The sequence below is a fragment of the Aquarana catesbeiana genome, linkage group LG10, assembly GCF_042186555.1.
Source record: "Aquarana catesbeiana isolate 2022-GZ linkage group LG10, ASM4218655v1, whole genome shotgun sequence".
Lineage (NCBI taxonomy): Eukaryota > Metazoa > Chordata > Amphibia > Anura > Ranidae > Aquarana > Aquarana catesbeiana.
Window position 1 is genome coordinate 177,891,468 of NC_133333.1, and position 23,044 is coordinate 177,914,511.

Here is a 23,044-nt window from a genome sequence, read left to right on the forward strand (position 1 = left end):
TTTGGGATTTTTGATATTATGGCTATTACTCAATTTTAATATTAGAGTTCAATAAAGTTGTTATTTTTATACTTTCTGGCGTTTGTGAGAACAGCCTGTTAGAAGCCGCATGGGAAGAGATTAAACCGCTTTATGGTCAGGGCCTTTCCCTGCACATTGTCTTTTTTTTGGTTGCATTTACATGTACACTGACCTAGGTAATGCCCACATATGATGCTGAGCCAAAAATCCAATGAATGAAAGTGGCAAGCCAGATACAGTCAGATAGCATTTACCTGAAGCTGATCATGTTCAGGTGCATACAGTGCCTCGCAAAAGTATCCCCCCCCCCTTGGCATTTTTCGTGTTTTGTTGCCTCACAACCTGGAATTAACATGCATTGTTTGAGGATTTGCATCATTTAATTTATAGAACATGCCCACAACTTTGAAGATGTTTTTTTTTTATTGTGAAGCAAGCAACAAATAGGACAAAATAACAGAGAAAGTCAATGTGCATAACTATTCACTCCCCTAAAGTCAATACTTTGTAGAGCTACCTTTTACGGCTATTACAGCTCCAAGTCACTTTGGATAAGTCTCTCTGAGCTTGCCACATCTTACCACTGGGATTTTTGCCCATTACGCCTTGCAAAACTGCTCCAGCTCCTTCAAGTTAGATGGTTTGCACTTGTGAACAGCAATCTTTAGGTCTGACCACAGATTTTCTATTGGATTGAGGTCTGGGCCTTGACTGGTCATTGTCCTGCTGGAAGGTGAACCTCCATCCTAGCCTCAAATCACACACAGAGTGGTACAGGTTTTGCTCAAGAATATCCCTGTAGTTAGTAGTAATATCCATCTTTCTCTCAACTCTGACCAGTTTCCCAGTCCTGACTGCATAAAAACATCCCCATAGCATGATGCTGCCACCACCATGTTTCACTGTGGGGATGGTGTTCTTTGGGTGATGTGATGTGTTGGGTTTACGCCAGACATAGCTTTTTCTTTGATGGCCAAAAAGTTCAATTTTAGTCTCATCAGACCAGAGCACCTTCCTCCATACGTTTTGGGAGTCTCCCACATGCCTTTTCGCAAACTTAAAACATGCCATTTTGTTTTTTTGCTGAAAGTATATTTTTGGTAAAAAAAATCCCAATAAGCGTATTAGGTTTTTTTTTCTAGTAATGGCGGTGTTCTGCGATTTTTAGTGGGACTGCAACATTGCAGCGGACAGATCGGACACCTAACTGACATTTTTGACACTTTTTGGGGAGCCAGTGACATTATTACAGTGATCAGTGCTAAAAAAATATGCACTGACATTGTACTAATGACACTGGCAGGGAAAGGGTTTAACATCAGGGGCGATCAAGGGGTTAACTGTGTTCCCTGTTTGTGATTACTAACTGCATGGGGGACTGTGTGACTAGGGAAACACATAAATTCGTCTTCCTGCTAAGAATCTCAGTATCCCCTGACAGAAAGGAGATCTGCCTTGTTTACTTCGGCAGATCCCTGTTCTGTCTCTGCGGGGAATGATCGCAGGCGGCCATCGAGTCCACCGGATACGCTGATTGGCTCCCCCCGCTGAGCTCCGACGAAAGCTAGTCCAAGAATCGCCGTACCGGTACAGCGATTTGCGTAGCCGAGCCACCTTGCCACAGTACATCTGCGGCAGGTGGTTGGCAAGAGGTTAACACACATATGTATTCATTAAAACATCATCAAATGTACAGTGCCTTGAAAAAGTATTCAGACCCCTTGAAATTCTCCCCATTTTGTCATGTTACAAACAAAAATGTAAATATGTATTTTATTGGTATTTTATGTGATAGGCCAACACAAAGTAACACATATTTGTGACGTGGAAGGAAAATGATAAATGGCTTTCAACATTTTTTACAAAAAAAATCTGAAAATTGTGGGATGTATTTGTATTCAGCCCCCATTACTCTGATACCACTAACTAAAATCTAAAACCAATTGCCTTCAGAAGTCACCTAATTAGAAAATAGAGTCCATCTGTGTGTAATTTAACCTCAGTATAAATACAGCTGTTCTGTGAAGCCCTCAGAGGTTTGTTAGAGAACCTTCGTAAACAAACAGCATCATGAAGGCCAAGGAACACAACAGATAGGTCAGGGATAAAGTTCTGGAGAAGTTTAAAGCAGGGTTAGGTTACAAAAAAAAAATCCCAAGCTTTGAACATTTTACAGAGCACTGTTCAATCCATCACACGAAAATGAAAAGATAATGGCAAAACTGCAAACCTACCAAGACATGGTTGTCCACCTAAACTGACAGGCCAGGCAAGGAGAGCATTAATCAGAGAAGCAGCCAAGAGGCCCATGGTAACTCTGGAGGAGCTGCAGAGATCTACAGCTCAGGTGGGAGAATCTGTCCACAGGACAATTATTAGTCATGGACTCCACAAAGCTGGCCTTTATAGAAGAGTGGCAAGAAGAAAGCCATTGTTGAAAGAAAGCCATAAGAAGTCCCCTTTTCGGTTTGTGAGAAGCCATGTGGGGGACACAGCAAACATGTGGAAGAAGATGCTCGTCAGATGAGACCAAAATTGATCTTTCTGACCCAAAAGCAAAATGCTATGTGTGGCGGAGAACTAACACTGCACATCACCGTGAACACAACATCCCCACCGTGAAACTGGGTAGTGGCAGCATCATGGGGACGCTTTTCTTCAGCAGGGACAGGGAAACTGGTTAGAGTTGATGGGAAGATGGATGGAGCCAAATACAGGGCAATCTTAGAAGAAAACCTGTTAGAGTCTGCAAAAGACTTGGGACTGGGGCGGAGGTTCATCTTCCAGCAGGACAACGACCCTAAACATACAGCCTGAGCTACAATTGAATGGTTTAGATCAATGGTTCTCAACCTCAGTACTCAAGTACCCCCAACAGGCCACGTTTTCAGGTTTTCCTTTACTTTGCACAGCTGCTTTAAATCAATATCAATCACATGGTATTGATAAGAGCTACTGTATTTTATCTAAGGGAAGTTCCCAAATCATGGCCCGTTGGGGGTACTTGAGGACTGAGGTTGAGAACCACTGGTTTAGATCAAAGCATATTCATGTCTTAGAATGGCCCAGTCAAAGTCCAGACCTTAATCCAATTGAGAATCTGTGGTAAGACTTGAAAATTGCTGCTCATAGACGCTCTCCATCCAATCTGACAGAGCTTTAGCTATTATGCAAAGAAGAATGGACAAAAATGTCACTCTTTAGATGTGCAAAGCTAGTAGGAAAAAGTGGTTCTACTAAGTATTGATTGAGGGGTGCTGAATGCAAATGCACGCCACACTTATCAGATATTTATTTGCAAACAATTTTGAATATCATTTATCACTTTCCTTCCACTTCACAATTATGTGCCACTTTGTGTTGTTCTATCACATAAAATCCCAATAAAAAACATTTACGTTTTTGGTTGTAACATGACAAAATATGGACAATTTCAAGGGGTGTGAATACTTTTTCAAGGATCTGCATTTTTAGATGCAGTTAGTGTAATAATTTGATTTCCAACAGCCATTATGAGCCAATCAAGTGTCCTGCATGGATATGAGCTAACAAGGAGCATGCTGCGATCAGGAGAGAGCAGACGGATGAGCATCCTGTTGCATCATGAATATCCTTCTGCTCCTTCACCATCTACGTACAGGCAGGGTGCAGGAGAATGACCAGGGGTTTATTTCCTAACTGCAGCAGAAAAAAAAAATCAGGCCACCTCACCGATGTGGCTATGTAAATCTCAGGACTGGATTAACTGAATTGCAAACCTTTGGTAGGTAAAACAGCTGCCACATATGTTTTTCATCTATAACTTTAGCTGTTTGCCAGGAGTTCATCTCTAAACCCTCAGGCACCAAAATAGTAAGGCACACCCTTGCTGCTTCTATTTACATTACACCAAACACAAAATCTTCAGGGACAAAACAAGAGTGGAAAAAAGAATCTCATCACAAGAAGATTGCAATGGTTACAAAAGAAAAAAACACACCCATCGTATCTTCTTTAGGCCAAATTCCGCAAGTATGTACTAGCCTTATGGAGTCCTTTGTGATTGCTTTGGAGGGGAGCCCAGTAAACTCGTACAAAATTCTAGCCTATGTATGTGAGACACTCTGCATGGTTTTTTGTGGGATATCCCTTTTTCAAGATAACAATGTCACATGGGTGCCACTTGCCTTTACTAGAACTGAGTGCACCTGCTGCCCAAGAGGTGCCAGTCCAACGCTTCGGGTAGCCAGGCAAAGTAAACATGTGTACAGAGGTTTGTGCCAGAGAGCCAGCTAGCATTACACTGGGAGCTTTAGAAACACATTTGGAATGCATGACGTCAAAACATGTGTTTCTTCAGATTACAGGCCGCGCGCGCACAGTGTGACGATATCCCGCTGGCAGACACATGTAGCGTTAGATGACATACAGCACAAGCTGAGTGTTTACAGACGAAAAGTCTCACTTGCTGAACACAGGTGCAGATCTTCCGTGAAGCAAGTATCGCATTATACCCCGTCGTCTCTCCAAGTATGAGGTTTTCTGCTTTGCACAGGAATAATGAACTAATGTTCCTTGGGACTGAAGAAAAATGTGACCATTGAAATGTAAACTCTGAGGAATGTAATGACGTATGCCTTCATACATGTGTTATTCAGAAAAGTACCACAAAGCAGTGTTTCTCAAGGTATGAGACGGGCACCACTGGTGGTACACACATGACCATGGGGAGTACGCAACAGGGTTCAAGATTCAAATCCCAACTCCCACCTAACATTTTTATAGTATTGGATACACTTGGGAAAACTAAATATTTCTGTCAAAATAATGACCCCGTTGTGGAGATTTTACCCCATTTCCTGTCCCTGTGATAGCAAGACAAGAAATAAGAGGAGTGGTTATCACAGGATCAGAAAGTAACGGGCAGTGAGAATAACCTTCACAATTTTCCTGAAAAAGAATGTTTTGTGTATTTTTGTAACCTTTATCCCCATGAAGGATTTCTCATGATCTCTTGTTAATACAGAACATTAAGGGACATATCTAAAAAAAAGAATGCAGTATACAATAAGGCCCCTTTCACACTGGGGTGGTGGGGGCGTCGGCGGTAAAACAGTTTTACCGTCGTTTTTGCGGCCGTATTCGGCCGCTAGCGGTGCGGTTTTAACCCCCGCTGGCGGCCGAAAAAGGGTTAAACCCGCTCGTACAGCGCGGCTATAACCACGGTATTACCGCGGTATAGCCGCGCTGTCCCATTGATTTCAATGGGAAGGAGCGGTTTAGGAGCCGTGAACACACCGCTCCTTCACCGCTCCAAAGATGCGGCTCGCAGGACTTTTTTTACCGTCCTGCCAGCGCACCACTTCAGTGTGAAAGCCCTCGGGCTTTCACACTGAACAAACAGCGGAGGCTGTTTAGGGGCGGTTTGCAGGCGGTATTTTTAGCGCAATAACGCCTGCAAACCGCCCCAGTGTGAAAGGGGCCAAAGGCCCCTTTCACACTGGGGCGGTGGGGGCGTTGGTGGTAAAACAGCGCTATTTACAGTGCTTTTTAGCGCTGTTTTACCATCGTTTTTGCGGCGGTATTCGGCCGCTAGCAGTGCGGTTTTAACCCCCCGCTGGCGGCCGAAAAAGGGTTAAAACTGTTCGTACAGCGCGGCTATAGCCGCGGTATTGCCGCGGTATAGCCGCGCTGTCCCATTGATTTCAATGGGCGGGAGCGGTTTAGGAGCGGTGAACACACCGCTCCTTCACCGCTCCAAAGATGCGGCTGACAGGACTTTTTTTACCGTCCTGCCAGCGCACCGCTTCAGTGTGAAAGCCCTCGGGCTTTCACACTGAACAAACAGCGGAGGCTGTTTAGGGGCGGTTTGCAGGCGGTATTTTTAGCGCAATAACGCCTGCAAACCGCCCCAGTGTGAAAGGGGCCTAAAGATTTATAAGAGAAGCAATAGGTGACATTCTGAATATTTCTATTTCATCATAAAATATCTGAAAGAAAAAAAACAATACATATCTAACTCCTGGCTTAGAGGCTCAATATACTGGTGAAAATTGGACTGTGATGCCAGGCACCCCTGTTACACCAGTTACCCCAGTTCAACCAACATTAAAAAAAAAAAAAAAAACACACAAATAAAAAACCTCCATATATATTATACAATCCTATACCTACAGTTAATCCACAGGAAGGCAAAACAAAAAAAACAAAAAAAAAAAAAAAACAATAAAGCATGATCCAATTTGCTCCAGTGGGGGAACAAAATTATTTCCTGATCCCCCAACAAGCAATCGGTATTCCCTGGATCATCTTTACCTATTAATATTAATATCCAGTTATACTATGTACATTTAGGAAAAAATCTAGGCCTTTTTTTTTAAAAACAATCTACTGAGCAGGCCAGAACCAGCTCTTGAGGGAGTCTATTCCACATTCTCACAGCTCTTACTGTGAAGAAGCCCTTCTTAGGTTTTTAATATTGATTAGACCCTGGGAACCCCCAATGCAATTTCGCTCTCCACCTGCTCTGAGTCTACAATAAATAGAAGCTAGACTCAAAATCAGTTTACTGAATCAGATCAGGCAGTGATTGCAATGGGTTGCCAGAGGTTACAGTGTATCAGGACCACTCACTGACTGGCTGCTAGAGGTTACAGCACACATTATGGCTCACTTATTATTTGCAAGAGGTTACAGCACATGAATTCTGCTTTTTGATTGGTTGCTAGAGATTTCTGTACATCAATACTGCTCACTGATTGGTTGCTAGAGGTTACTGGACATCTTTACCACTCACCAATTGGTTGCTAGAGGTTACTGTACATTATTACTGCTTACTAATTGGTTTCTAGAAGTTACTGCATATGGTTACTGCTCAATGATTGGTTGCAAGAGGTTAGCGCACATTATTACTGCTCACCGATTGGTTGCTAAAGGTTACAGCACATCATCTCCTCACTGCCTGCACACCATAGACTGGGGAGGTGAGGGGCCCCATAAAAAGACAGAAAATTCCAATGTAATGGAGATTCACATTGACCACTAATGTAATGGGGATTTACACTGACCACTAATGTAATGGAGATTTACACTGACCACTAATGTAATAGGAGCATTCTCAGGAACCACTAATGTAAGGAGGGATTTACACTGACCACCAATGTAAGGGGGACCTTGTCCTTGCCCACTGGCCACTAGTGTGAATGAAAGGATTGTACACCAAGCCCCAATGTAATAAGAAGATTTACACTGACCACCAATGTAACTGAGACATTTAGCCTGTGTTCACATTTGTGTGTGTCTGGAACGCATATTCACTTGCACCCCAATTCATGGTGCTGTGGCACCATGCTATTTTGAAAAAAGGGTTAGGCTTAATGACCCCAGTTGTAGGCAGGACTTTCCAGCATGTCCCTTTACCTCCTTAGTGGGCAGCATTCAGCAGAAGTGATTATGGATATGACCTCAGGGGGGCATGATATACATATGAATGCCCCCTCCATTTACATACCAATGCAGCCAATCTGCGTCTATTTACATATGAATGCATGTGATTTACATGTAAACACATGGTCTGCAGATGAATCATCTGCACATGGCAATAGGCAGAGCTTAGTAAGAGAACTTCACGCTGAGATATCGGGACACAGCATGGGACAAAAACTTCAAGGGACAAGGGAATTTGAACTGCGATAGTTGGCAAGTATGAGGCAGCTGCTTTGGGCCCCACAACAATGATGGGGTCCAGGGCAGATGCCCCTTTTGCCCTGCCTTAAAGACGGCCCTATAATGACCTGTGCTGGATCCACTGGTTATCACTCATAAAAGCAGCACCAGTGAGGTGAGGGAAGAGAACGGTAGAGTAAGGCAAGTATAAAAAGTCTTCAGAATGTGTGTGTGTACTGTATAAATATATACACACACACACACACACACACACACAATCTCACAAAAGTGAGTACACCCCTCACATTTTTGTAAATATTGTATTATATCTTTTCGTGTGACAAAACTGAAGAAATGATACTTTGCTACAATGTAAAGTAGATGTTGTACAGCTTGTATAACAGTGTAAATTTGCTGTCCCCTATACACCCCTAAGTGAAAATGTCCAAATTGGGCCTAATAATATTTTGTGTGGCCACCATTATTTTCCAACACTGCCTTAATCCTATTGGGCATGGAGTTCACCAGAGCTTCACAGGTTGCCACTGGAGTCCTCTTCTACTAATCCATGATGACATCACAGAGCTTGTGGATGTTAGAGACCTTGCGCTCCTCCACCTTCCGTTTGAGGATTCCCCACAGATGCTCAATAGGGTTTAGGTCTGGAGACATTCTTGGCCAGGCCATCACCTTTATCCTCAGCTTCTTTAATAAGGCAGTGGTTGTCTTAGAGGTGTGTTTGGGGTCGTTATGTTGGAATAGTGCCCTGCAGCAGAGTCTCCGAAGGGAGGGGATCATGCTCTGCTTCAGTATGTCACAGTACATGTTGGCATTCATGGTTCCCTCAATGAACTGTAGCTCCCCAGTGCCGGCAGCACTCATGCAGCCCCAGACCATGACACTCCCACCACCATGCTTGACTGCAGGCAAGACACACTTGTCTTTGTACTCCTCACCTGGTTGCCACGACACACGCTTGACACCATCTGAACCAAATAAGTTTATCTTGGTCTCATCAGACCACAGGACATGGTTCCAGTAATCCATGCCCTTAGTCTGCTTGTGTTCAGCAAACTTTTTTTGGGCTTTCTTGTGCATCATCTTTAGAAGAGGCTTCCTTCTGGGACGACAGCCATGTAGACCAATTTGATGCAGTGTGTGGCGTATGGTATGAGCACTGATAGACTGACCCCCCCACCCCTTCGACCTCTGCAGCAATGCTGGTAGCACTCATATGTCTATTTCCCAAAGACAACCTCTGGATATGATGCTGAGCATGTGCACTCAACTTCTTTGGTCGAGTATGGCAAGGCCTGTTCTGAGTGGAACCTGTCCTGTTAAACCACTGTATGGCCACCGTGCTGCAGCTCAGTTTCAGGGTCTTGGCAATCTTTTTATAACCTGGGCCGTCTTTATGTAGAGCAACAATTCTTTTTTCAGATCCTCAGAGAGTTCTTTGCCATGAGGTGCCATGTTGAACTTCCAGGGACCAGTATGAGAGAGTGAGAGCGATAAGAGCAAATTTTACACACCTGCTCCCCATTCACACCTGAGACCTTGTAACACTAACGAGTCACATGACATTGAGGAGGGAAAATGGCTAATTGGGCCCAATTCGGACATTTTCACTTAGGGGTGTACTCACTTTTGTTGCCAGCAGTTTAGACATTAATGGCTGTGTGTTGAGTTGTTTTGAGGGGACAGCAAATTTACACTGTTATACAAGCTGTACACTCACTACTTTACATTGTAGCAAAGTGTAATTTCTTCAGTGTTGTCACATGAAAAGATATAATAAAACATTTACAAAAAATGTGAGATATTGTATATATGTACAGTATATTTATATACATACACACACAGTATATACATTTACATTGTGACAGTGTGAGGCCCTGCTACTGTGAAAAGAGAAGTAGAAATGACACAGGGTTCGCACACATGCAAGAGGGTGGGGCTCCCTACTACAGATTCTGAATAGATAAAGGTCATTTTTCAACTTTCTCCGGGTTTTGGTATTCCTGAATTGGGTTCTGGAGTTTGGAGATTTTAAAGAGTTTTGGGAGGGAAAAAATCTCCAACCTAGTGTCCAGGTCTTCCAGAAGATTGGCAGGCTGTGAGTGCATGTGTTAACAGCCCTTATAATAGTTTAGGGCTCCTGTTAGGAGAGAGGAGTGCTCCACTCAGGAGACAGCACTCCATGATGGAGGAAAGATTCCTTTTTCATAGGACGGAGAGCGTCGAGGAGGCTATGCAAGTCTAGGAGACTAAGAAAGCTGGATGGCTAGGCGAGTTCAGGGGACTCGGGGAATCTCAAGGTCTCAGAGGAGTGGAAGAACCCAGGGTGTTAGAAGACCCCCTATTGAGAGAGCTCAGGGAGTGGGACTGTGCAGCAGGGTGCTTCAACTGAAGCGGCTGAGAGAGCCAGGAGAGCAGAGAGAGGGACACAGAAGGTACTGTGTGAGACGGTGAGAGGGACCAACCAAAAGCCATGATTAAGGCCTAACCAGCAGCGCTGCTGAAGAGAGAGCCAGGTGGCTCAGTATTTTTGTCACATGTTTTTATGGTGTTTTGATGGTGAAAATCTCCTGTGTTGGCAACTATTTCTATTGAACTTTCATTTTGTGAGCTGGCAAGCCTTAAAACCACAGTTTGGACTGACGTGGACTCACTAAAATCTCTTTTACCACTGAGCTAATCATCACCCCAAACATCACAATATATTTTTTTTTTGTGATAACTGACTGAGATGGCAGTGGGAGAGCTTTGGAGTTTTGCCAGAGTTGACCTTTAAAAAGTTAAAAAATAGAGTATAAGTATCAGTGACTAAGGAGGCTTCAGCAGCTCATTCATGAAACCTTTTTGATTAATAGTCTTAGTAACAAGGACCATTATGATTAAAAGAAAACAAATACTCACTGGTAACTCATCTGTCCTTCTCCATACTTTTTGTTGTTGTGAAAAGCTCCTGAGAATGTTTGTCCATCTTTGTCCATTAACAAACCATGCCCTAAACCAAAAATAAAGCAACTAGTCAAATAAAGAGGAGATAAATTCTTTACAGTAATGTAGATAGATTGTGAATTGTAAATATTAGACATGTGCACTGGCAAAAAATGTGTTCAATTTCATTTCATTGTTTTTTTTTTTTGGGGTGGGGGGGAGTTCGTTTTTTGGGTCATTCATTATGATCGCAATTCGTAAATTTGAAAAAAAAATCGTAAATTCAAAAAAATTTAGAAAAAATCTGAAGTTAAAAAAAAATTGGAATTTCGAAAAAATTCTGAAAAAATCTGAAGTTCAAAAAAAATCATATATTCGGAAAAAATCGTAAATTCGAAGAAAAAAAGAACGGAAATGCAAAAAAATTCTGAAGTTCGAAAAAAATTGTAAATTAAAAAAAAAAAAAAAAATGAATAAATCGGAAATTCGAAAAACCGAAAATGCTAAAATAATAACTTAACTATTACTAACTATTAAATTATAGGTATTGGAATCTCATTTCAAATTTGGCCATTAGTGAACATAACAAATACGAATTTATCCAAAGTTACGAATTATCCGAAATAACGAATGCCAAATCTAAACAAGTGGAACGGAACAAATTAATAATAATAAAATGTTTTATTATTATTATTATTATTATTATTGTAATTTATTATTATTAATTCGTTACGTTCCATTCGTTTAGATGCGGCATTCTTTATTTCGGATAATTCGTAACTTTGGGTAAGTTCGTATTCGTTACGTTCACTAACAGCCAAATTTGAAAGGAAATTCCAATACCTATAATTTAATAGCTAGTAATAGTTAAGTTATTAGTTACTGGTAGTTATTATTTCAGATTTTCAGGGGTTTCGAATTCCCGAATTTCCGATTTCAATTTTCTGATTTATTTTGAATTCACGATTTTTTCAGAATTTACGATTTTTTTCGGATAGCTGAATTCCTGATTTTTTTTTAATTTACAAATCTTTTCAAATTTACGAATTTTCGAATATTCGGAAAAGTTTGTTAAACGGGTTTTCGTTAATTCGGATAGTTATAAGAATTAATGAATTTATTTACTAAAGCTGGAGAGAAACCAATCAGCTTCTAACCTCACTTGTTCAATTAAGCTTTGGCTATAAAACCTGGAAGCTGATTTCTATGCAGAGGTGAGACCGATTTTGCACTCTCCGATAAACCCCTATGAGGCCGGCAACAGTTTGCTTTGCCCCTTAAATATTTATATGGCTTTTTCTTTTTTTTTTTCTTTATTCAGCAAGCCAATGTCAAGCCCTCATCCTTGCAACTTTGCTACTTTTTTTCTGTATTCATTTATTGAAACAACTCCCTATTATTTCCCACCAATGTATACAATATTTGTTCAATCCATAACTCAGTTTTATATCAGAACCAGCATGTACATCTTGGGGGATATTTACTAAAACTGGAGCACTCAGAATCTGGTGCAGCTGTACATGGTAGCCAATCAGTTTCTAACTTCAGCTTGTTCAGTTAGGCTTTGACAATCAAACCTGGAAGCTGATTGGTTTCTATGCAGAACTAAACACGATTTTGCATGCTCCAGTTTTAGGAACTCCTCCCCCTTACCTCTAATGCTGGCCATACACTATACGAAAAATCGGCCGAACCCATTTTCGAAAAATGAACATTCGGCCATGAGCGCAAACGATGGTGCCATCATGTAATGACCGATAAATCGTTCAGTGGACAGAAATTAATGCATTTTTTGTTCATTTTTTTACATATACCTAGTGCAGACAGTTCGGACGGGAAACACATTAACCTTTCAATTTATTGTTCGTCCAGCAGAAAATTTCTTGTCCTTCGTTTTTTCAGCTCAAAAACGTCTAAAAGATTATCAATTTTGTGCCCATTAACTGGCTGAAAAACTAACGAACTGTCTAAATGACCGAATTTCAGCCGATTTTTCGTATAGTGTATGGCCAGCATTAGTTGGAATCCCTCTGATATCAACGGACTCCTCAGCTGTTCCTATAGTTCTATGATATTTAAATTGGAGAGAGATATGATGTGTGTGGATTTATCCAAATATGGTCCGTTTGTGGAACAGTGTTCAGATCATGCACAATACATGATGGGGAATAGGTATTCATTATATTGCAGCTTGCCAATTCTAAAGCCTCATACACACGATCGGACTTCAAACAAACTTTTCCGTGGATTTCTGTCCAAAGGGCGTTGGCCGTGAACTTGGTATGCATACACACGGCAGGACTTTTTCAGCCAACTTTCACCAAATCACATGGTTTTTCAGCTCTTTACCGCCACCCTTTGGTCAACTTCTGTATTGTTGTCTGATCTTTTGCATTGGTTCTGAGCATGCGTGTTTGTACTTTGGACTAAAGTCCTATGGACTTGTGTACACACAATAGGATTTTGCACCATAGGACTTTTGTTGCCGGAAAGTTTGTCTGTTTGCACAGCCAACATTTGTCCGATGAAAACCGAAATAGTTTGTCCGATGGAGCGTACACACAGTTGGATTTTTCCTTAAAACAGGTAATTTGCATGTTTGTTGTCAAAAAGTCCGATCGTGTGTATGGGCCTTTAGATGTGATGGCTGTTTAGTTTTCTTTTTAGCTTTCTTTCCTTTATTTTCCCCTGTTGATTCTGCTTGTAGGTCTGTTGTTTTTCAACAGAACAAGCTATCCTGCAAATGTAGCACTTAGAGGGTTGAGACAAACCATTTAACACTGACAGGCGTGCTTACAATGATCAGCTTTTATTTATGTAAAACCTTTATCCCAAAAGTATAAAACTGTTGCTGTAACTGCCTAAAGCGTATTAGCTAGAGTGCAGCTTCAATTTGTTAGTGTATCTAAATCCGCTAGTACTTCTAACACTACCCTCCTCCCAGACTGGCAATCCTGCTGTCCAAAGGTGTCTCTGTTGCTCTTTCATCCATAGTGTAGGCACCCTAATACAGGAGGTGTGTTACTGGCCAGATCACAAGGTAAAAACAGAGTGGAAAACCCCCAAAATAGGAAACGAATGCAGCCAGCAAAGCATTGGAAGCACATAGAAAATCTGCTTCAAAACTCACCTTCTCTTATTCCAAAAACAAACTCTCCTTCATAGTGCCCACCGTCTTTGTATTGCATGACACCATGTCCATGAAGTTCTCCCTCTTGGAATTCACCAGAATATTTGTTTCCTGGGGAAAAAGCAGATTGTTTTATTAAACATAAAATACAAACACTCTGGGTGGTTTATATGAAACTATTCGACAAAAAGAAAAAAAAAAAAAAAAATCAAGATTTTATATAAATTGATATCACGGGCATCAGCAACTCCCAGCATGAGTGCCCAAGCAAGTGTGCGATGCCTTAGTAGTCAATACAGCTCACTAGACTGTTCATTAAATAGCCCAGCCTGCCCACGGCCCACCCACCTCCTTTACATCAGTGATGTCACTGTAAGCTACACTATATTGCCAAAAGTATTGGGACACCTCCCTTTACACGCACATGAACTTTAATGGCATCCCAGTCTTAGTCCGTAGGGTTCAATATTGAGTTGGCCCACCCTTTGCAGCTATAACAGCTTCAACTCCTCTGGGAAGGCTGTCCACAAGGTTTAGGAGTGTGTCTATGGGAATGTTTGACCTTTCTTCCAGAAGCGCATTTGTGAGGTTAGGCACTGATGTTGGATGAGAAGGTCTGGCTCGCAGTCTCCGCTCTAATTCATCCCAAAGGTGTTCTATCGGGTGAAGGTCAGAACTCTGTACAGGAGCAGTCAAGTTCCTCCACCCCAAACTCACTAATCCATGTCTTTATGGACCTTGCTTTGTGAACTGGTCCAAATCATTTGGTGGAGAGGGAATTATGGTGTGGGGGGGGGGGTTGTTTTTTTTTCGGGGGTTGGGCTTGGCCCCTTAGTTCAATGAAAGCAATTGTATATCGCTGGACGTTCTTCTTTTCTTCATGCAAGGTAAAGTCATAATGTGCTAGTATGCATCGCATACATACAATTCATGCTCCTGACATTGTGGGAACAGTTTTGGGATGGCCCCTTCCTGTTCCAACATGACTGCACACCAGTGCACAAAGCAAGGTCCATAAAGACATGGATGAGCGAGTTTGGGGTGGAAGAACTTGACTAGCCTGCACAGAGTCCTGACCTCTCTCGTCTTACAGGAGGATCGGGCAGCAGCGGGAGCCATTATCAGTCAAATCCTGTGAGCAAAGAGCGGGGAGCAGGGCTAAGGCCCACCGTGTGTTTCTATGGATGTGCACAGCCCAGATTATGAATGAGCCCATATGTCTGCCCCCATAACCCTCATAGCAATCAGCTTGCTATGGGGGCAGACACAGGGGAAGAGGAGCCGAGAGGGCTGGTGGGTAACCGCAGAAGAGGAGATTGGGGCCGCAATACCATTGCACAGAGCAGGTTAGTGAGATGTTTATTATTTTAATTTTAAAAAATTGCCTTCAGAGACACTTTAAGGCCCCTTTCACACAGGCGATCTGCTCAGGTCTGCATGTCAGTTTTTCAGGCTGACCTGATGGGAAGTTCCATGCATTCCTATGGACAGGTGTAAATGGACTTGGGTCTGTTTTTTACCTGCCTACCTTCGGGTCTAAACGGGTCCACCAAAAAAAACAAAAACGGAAGGGATAGTCTGTTTATTCTCAGCTGCCCATAGAGCAGTGCAGACACCGAAGACCCCTCGATCAGCAGGGGATCTGTGAGCTGATCGTCTGCTGATTGGAACATAAACCACCCTATGTGAAGGGGGCCTAAAGCCTCGTACACACGGTACGATTGTTGGCAGGGGATTGTCTGTTGATAGACTGTTGTCCTAAAATCTTACCGTTCATATGCTCCTTCTGACAATTGTTGTCCAATTTTCCACCAACAAATGTTAGATGACAGGCTAGTAAATTTTCAGCGGACAAGGGTTTGACATCAGATTTTCGTATGGTCAGTACACAAATCCGTCACACAAAAGTCGAAAGTACAAACACGCATGCTCGGAATCAATGTTCACCAAACAGGAAATTAGCAGAAGGGGCCCAAAGGGTGGCACTCAAGAGCTAAAATTCCTCGTAGTACGTCACTATGTTCGTGTTTGTGGTACGACAATTGTGTATTGTTAGTATGCAAGACAAGATCCTGGCACACACCCTTTTGACAAAAATCAGACGCTCGGTTGGCCAACAATCGTACCGTGTGTACAAGGTTAAAGGATAACAAGGGATAAGTCAAAAGTTAAAATTATTAAAATAAACAAAGTTGTTTGAAAATTTTAGCTTTTGTGTCAGCAAAATCTGATTAAAAAAAAAAAAAAAAAGACACGTTGTAATTAGCTGTTCCTGACAGCTGCAGCTGATACAATGTATCAAAGTGTGTTTAGATTTGGAAAAGCTACAATGTAAAGTAGTGAGTGTACAGCTTGTATAACAGTGTAAATTTGCTGTCCCCTCAAAATAACTCAACACACAGCCATTAATGTCTAAACCACTGGCAACAAAAGTGAGTACACCCCTAAGTGAAAATGTCCAAATTGGTGCAAAAGTGTCAATATTTTGTATCATTATTTTCCAGCACTGCCTTAACCCTCTTGGGTATGGAGTTCACCAGAGCTTCACAGGTTGCCACTGGAGTCCTCTTCCACTCCTCCATGACAACATCACGGAGCTGCTGAATGTTAGAGACCTTGCGCTCCTCCACCTTCCATTTGAGTATGCCCCACAGATCCTCAATAGGGTTTAGGTCTGGAGTAATGCTTGGCCAGTCCATCACCTTTACCCTCAGCTTCTTTAGCAAGGCAGTCATTGAGGTATGTTTGGGGTCGTTATGTTGGAATACTGCCCTGCGGCCCAGTCTCCGAAGGGAGGGGATCATGCTCTGCTTCAGTATGTCACAGTACATGTTGGCATTCATGCATAGGCGTGCGCACAGGGTGTGCCGGGTGTGCCCAGGCACACCCTAATCACCCCGTGCACATTATTGTTATCGCTCTGTGTAGCAGCAGAAACAGGGGAAAGATCTCCCTCTTACCAGCTCTGCTATAAGAGAAGTGCTCTTCTCTTTCACTGTGTCGGCAGGGAGATCAATGTGACGGGGTCATATATATATATAGACACCCGCGCATGCATGTGTGTTTAAGCTTAAGGGTGCACACCCTAATGCAATAGGCTGCGCACACCTATGCATTCATGGTTCCCTCAATGAACTGCAGCTCCCCAGTGCCGGCAGCACTCATGCAGCCCCAGACCATGACACTCCCACCACCATGCTTGACTGTAGGCAAGACACACTTGTCTTTGTACTCCTCACCTGGTTGCCGACACACACGCTTGACACCATCTGAACCAAATATGTTTATTTTGGTCTCATCAGACCACAGGACATGGTTCCAGTAATCCATGTCCTTAGTCTGCTTGTCTTCAGCAAACTGTTTGAGGGCTTTCTTGTGCATCATCTTTAGAAGAGGCTTCCTTCTGGGACGACAGCCATGCAGACCAATTTGATGCAGTGTGTGGCGTATGGTCTGAGCACTGACAGGCTGAACCCCCCACCCCTTCACTTCTGCAGCAATGCTGGTAGCACTCATACGTCTATTTCCCAAGACAACCTCTGGATATGATGCTGAGCACGTGCACTCAACTTCTTTGGTCGATCATGGCGATGGCCTGCTCTGAGTGGAACCTGTGCTGTTAAACCGCTGTATGGTCTCGGCCACCATGCTGCAGCTCAGTTTCAGGGTCTTGGCAATCTTTTTATATAGCCTAGGCCATCTTTATGTAGAGCAACAATTATTTTTTTTTTCAGATCTCCAGAGAGTTATTTGCCATGAGGTGCCATGTTGAACTTCCAGTGACCAGTATGAGAGAGTGAGAGCAATAACACCAAATTTAACAGACCTGCTCCCCATTCACAGAAACCTTGTAACACTAACGAGTCACATGACACTGGGAGGGAAAATGGCTAATTGGGCCCAATTTGGACATTTTCACTTAGGGGTGTATTCACTTTTATTGCCAGAGGTTTAGACATTAAAGGCTGTGTGGAATAGAGATTTGTGGGAACCTGGTCCCCTATCAAGGTTCACCAAAGGGTTATTTTGAGGGGACAGCAAATTTACACTGTTATACAAGCTGTACACTCACTACTTTACATTGTAGCAAAGTGTCATTTCTTCAGTGTTGTCACATGAAAAAATATAATAAAATATTTACAAAAATGTGAGGGGTGTACTCACTTTTGTCAGATACTGTAGATAAACTTCACAGGGCCCATTGCAACTCCAACTATATAAAAAAAATGCCCATATGCTAAGATTTGTGATATTTTATTGCAAACGACAAAAGCAACAAAGCAACCTCCTGCCACATATATTTTACCATAAGTCAGTAAGGCTGTGCATGGCGGTACTGCGCTAACGGTTTAGCAGACCTGAGCTGGCAGCCAGGAAGCTGATCATTAGTAATTTCCCCAGTTTTAGTACTCTCAAGACACAAAAAGTTTGTTCATGTGACCATGTATCTGTTCTCCCTGATAGTGGGGGTGTGGCTACAGGACACTGTGCAGACATACAGTGTACCTGTATTCCACAGTCTGTTCAGCCTGTGGCAAGATCAGTGGCGTCACTATGGGGGTGCGGACCACACGCTGGTGACACCAATGGTAAGAGAAAACACAGAGCTGTCAGCACAGAACACACAGCGCTTTCCCCAGCCATTCATCCCCGTTAATTCTGATCCTGCCGGGAATTATCCAGCGTGATGCCGTTGGTCAGCCCTGGTATATCAGCCTCAGTCGAAGAGTGGTGTGATTGGGGTTACTTCAGGGTATTTACACTATAGCCCCGGGAACCAGTGAGCTCTCGGGCGCTGATTGCACCAGACGGGCCAATAGCCATGCCTACATCCATCGTTGGAGCTCTCAGAGCGAGCCTATCAAAGGGAGGTGGAGAGTGAGGCGGGGCAGGGCGGAGCCATCAACGTGAGAACAAGGTATGTGGCGCTACCTAACCTGAGTGAAATGTCTTGTGAAACAAGCGATAAAATAAATATATAAAAATATATAAATACAATCAATGCATGTAGTAAATAAATAAATAAAATATCAAATTCAATCAATGCATAAATTACAATTCATATTGCATAAATAGAATCATAATAGAACAAAATAGATCAATAATAAAGTGCAATAGTGAGTGAAACCAAATAATCAATCTGGATAAGTGCAATAAACAAAGTGCAAAAGGTAAGTGTAACAAACAGATCAAACGATGTGCATAAAGATATATATGTGAAGAGATAATAACCTGACACACCTAGGCCTGTGATATATGTCCAAAAGCAGCAAGGAAAATATAAGTGATGAATGCGATCCAATGAACCGTATGCTGCGACTCCCAATAACAACGGGGTCAGATCTTCTAATACCAGTTAAAAAAAAAATGTATAAAAAAGAAAAGTGCAAGTGCAGTATGCGATCGATGTGGCGGCAATGTCTATGATGTTTGTTCCATCCAGCTACAATCCGGAGTGCGCCACCTGTTTCCCCCAGCCTCTCACCTCTAGCAGTGGCCCCCAATGGGCCGAATCGAGCATGAAGGTGCAGCAATCCACAGGCGATCACCCTCCGGTATTCATCACAATGGGGCACACAGGGACACACGATATCCAGCACGAGGTTACGATCTCCCACACTCAGCAAATGCAGTTAGGATAAATGATGAAAGAAAAAGGTTGCTCCATAGTGCAGTATTTAAAAATGTATTTCCCATAAAACAAGTAATAACTTACATATGGAGATCTCCATATGTAAGATAGTACATATGTAAGTTATTACTTGTTTTATGGGAAATACATTTTTAAATACTACACTATGGAGCCACCTTTTTCTTTCATCATTTATCCTAACTACATTTGCATTTGGAACAAACATCATAGACAATCTCGCCACATCGATCGCATACTGCACTTGCACTTTTTTTTTTTTTTTATATACTTTTTTTGAACTGGTATTAGAAGATCTGACCCCGTTGTTATTGGGAGTCGCAGCATACGGTTCATTGGATCGCATTCATCACTTATATTTTCCTTGCTACTTTTGGACATATATCACAGGCCTAGGTGTGTCAGGTTATTATCTCTTCGCATATATATATATCTTTATGCACATCGTTTGATCTGTTTGTTACACTTACCTTTTGCACTTTGTTTATTGCACTTATCCAGATTGATTATTTGGTTTCACTCACTATTGCACTTTATTATTGATCTATTTCGCACTATTATGATTCTATTTATGCAATATGAATTGTATTGCATTGATTGAATTTGATATTTTATTTATTTATTTATTTACTACATGCATTGATTGTATTTATATATTTTTATATATTTATTTTATCGCTTGTTTCACAAGAGATTTCACTCAGGTTAGGTAGCGCCACATACCTTGTTCACTATTTGCTTTGAGTTATTGAGATCACTTATGTTGGCGGCTCCTTTCCAGTTCCGTGGTTATTGTGGTTATGCGCATTAGTATCCTCTTGGTTTGGAGCCATCAACCTACCACCATGTGCCTCTGACATCACCAGTCTGGTGAAAAGGCTACCTGGGTGTATGTAACGCACTAAATCAGGGGAAGAGCTAATGGGAGTGGAAAGGTTATCATCTGTTAAATTGTACTCTATTATAAAAGGATTTTTTGTATACAAAGCTGAATTCCATACAGATGAATGAAGCCCCTTTAGATCTCAGCATTGTGGAGTATGCAACTGGAACCTGGAATGGCACTATTAAGAAATAATTAAATGCGTTCATAAATTTCCAGTAATGGCCACTTCACATGGGAACGCAGTGCGCAAAAGACACGTTCTGTGTGCGTTTCCCGCACTGAATGCAAATGCGTTGCCCTTGCCAGATACATTCAGGTGCCATTAATTGTTAATACCATCCTCCCAATTGCACTGTAGTAGGCTAGCGGAGGGGGGGGGGGGGGGGTGACACCATGTTTTACCGCACTAGGTGACACCCTAGTGACCTCATTGGGCAAAATGCAGATTGTGCTTGAGCAAGGGGCGTGCTCAAAAAGTGGGCTTTGATTGGGAGGAGATGTGTGCCAGAGGCAGGGTGTGATTCAGAGGGGGACATGTTGGTTGAACAAATTACCCAGTACAGGTATGCTGTGTGTCTGCACAGTGTCCTGTGTCTCTGAATGGGCACCCAAAGGATGAAAACCGACCCCACAAGCACAGGTTAGCTACTGTGCTTTGTGTGGTCATTTTATAACAAGGAAGAAAGGTGACTGGCAGGATCAACCAGGTACTTCAGAAATGATGCAAATGATCGAGACTATGATTTATAAAATACATATAGAAAAAAAAATGTATATTCAGGGTAACATATACTCTAAGAGCTGTTTTTATCCTAAAGAACCTGAGAGTGCCCAGAGTAAAGAAGCAGGATATTGATAACATCTTTCTTTTTTATTACCATGGGACTTTTGGGTGAATCCGTAAGTTATAATATATTAAAATAATACCTCTAAATACTGAAAATTCACATTCCCCGCTCAGAAGCTGATCTTTAGCATGTATAAAATACAGCTTGTGTTCTCTATTCTCTCCTTTATAAAGATAGTTTTACTGAACTGGTACAGTATATTCTTCCCTGTTGAGGATACTGTAACTTGCTTGAGTTCCCAGTGTAATCCATAGTAAATTAAACTCTAGATTTTTCTGTGAAACAACACGGTTCTAAGATCCAAGAATGCTATGAGTAGGTGATATCAAGCATAAACCATTGATCGCCGTTTTCCAGATGAGATGCAATTGTGGCGAACGCACCTTTAAAAAAATTTGCGTGCAGCGTGTCGCCCAAAAAGGAGCAGGAGCTTCTTTTAGGAGACAAACGCACATGGGGCAGCTCATTGAAGTGAACAGGCTGCCCTAAGTGGAATTACGTGAAAATCGCCACACACAACTTACTATCACTATTTCCTTTTGCAATTATAGAATAAATCCATCTACAAGTAAAAGTATATTTAATTGCTACGTAGTTCCTGAAAACGTATGTCTCCCAGAAATTCAGAGGGGTTCATAAAGGGTGTGGTAGACACATCAAGGTGCAGCCAGCACCAAAAGTGATCATACTGAACACTCCTTCCACATTGCATTACCGCCCCCCCTCCCTCCCCAGCCGCTGTGGCCATCACACTGACATGTACATGGCTATGGAGTATTGTATGGGGGGTGGGCGGAGCTTGATGAGGATCTGAGAGACTAGAGTCCCATCAGGTCCACTTTACTTATGATTAACAGCGCATGGCAATGGGTGGATCCATAGCCACCATTCAGGCCAAACTAGTCTAATGCCGCGTACACACAAACTTGGATGGTTTTTCCAACGGAATTCTGCTCAAGCTTACCTTGCATACACACGGTCACACAAAAGTTCTCTGAACTTTCGAGCATGAAGAACACGGTGACGTACAACACTACGACAAGCCGAGAAAATGAAGTTCAATGCTTCCGAGCATGCGTCGAATTGTTTCCGAGCATGCGTAGGAATTTTTTTTCCGACCGAAAAATAGAGAACCTGCTCTCAATCTTTTGCTGGCTGGAATTCCGCCAGCAAAAGTCTGATGGAGCGTACACACAATCGCATATTCCGACCAAAAGCTCTCATCGGTCTTTTGCTGGCCGAATTTCCGATCATGTGTACGCGGCATCAGAGTTCCATATGAAGATCTGCCAGCCCAACAGGTGCAGCGGCCATGAATTTAAATTGCTGGGTGGGTGTAGCCTGATGGGGAATTCCAAAACTAGTTCCTCATGAGGTCCACCTTGCCTGTGTTGGACAGCAAATGGCAGTGGGCAGATGCCAAAGACTGAATAGTGGATATGGAATCTACCCGCTGCCATCCACTGTCTCTCAGAGTTTCCCCTGTTAGTTCAGTGTGACCTGCATCATTGGTTGCTAGAACACATGCAGCCTTCGTCCTAGCAACCAATGAAGTAAATGTAAAACTCTTTCAAATATATAAATAAAGTAATAAACACCCAACACCCCACGTACACCAACTTTAAATTGGTCTCTATTTATCGCCAGTTTTTTTTCTCTGCGATAACCATACTAACAAATTCTAAAAGCTGCCATAGTAAGAACTACCTGAATCTAACACATTTGTTGGTATTCGTACCAAAACTGGCGCCGACCTTTAAGAATTAGGCGCAGGCCATGTTAAAGGGCCATGCCACCAGAAAAGTGACAATACTGCTTTTGAATTCCTGATTGTGTTTTTAGTGAACACTTTTTGGGAAGCTCTATGTTAATGTGTGCTGTGCCATGCTGCCATGTTACAATAATGCATACACATGTGAACT

At 42.3% G+C, this 23,044-nt stretch overlaps 1 protein-coding gene across 2 annotated transcripts in view; it reads right to left on the reverse strand.

Annotated features, from left to right (window-relative positions):
* Nucleotides 1–23,044, reverse strand: part of MORN1 (MORN repeat containing 1) — a 518,336-nt gene that overhangs the window by 452,283 nt on the left and 43,009 nt on the right. For both annotated transcript variants that reach the window (XM_073602994.1, XM_073602993.1), the window contains exons 4-5: nucleotides 13,739–13,849; nucleotides 10,585–10,675 (exon numbers count right to left, since the gene is read on the reverse strand). In XM_073602994.1, the coding sequence (XP_073459095.1) occupies nucleotides 10,585–10,675; nucleotides 13,739–13,849 (202 nt within the window). The remainder of the gene's footprint in view (nucleotides 1–10,584; nucleotides 10,676–13,738; nucleotides 13,850–23,044) is intronic.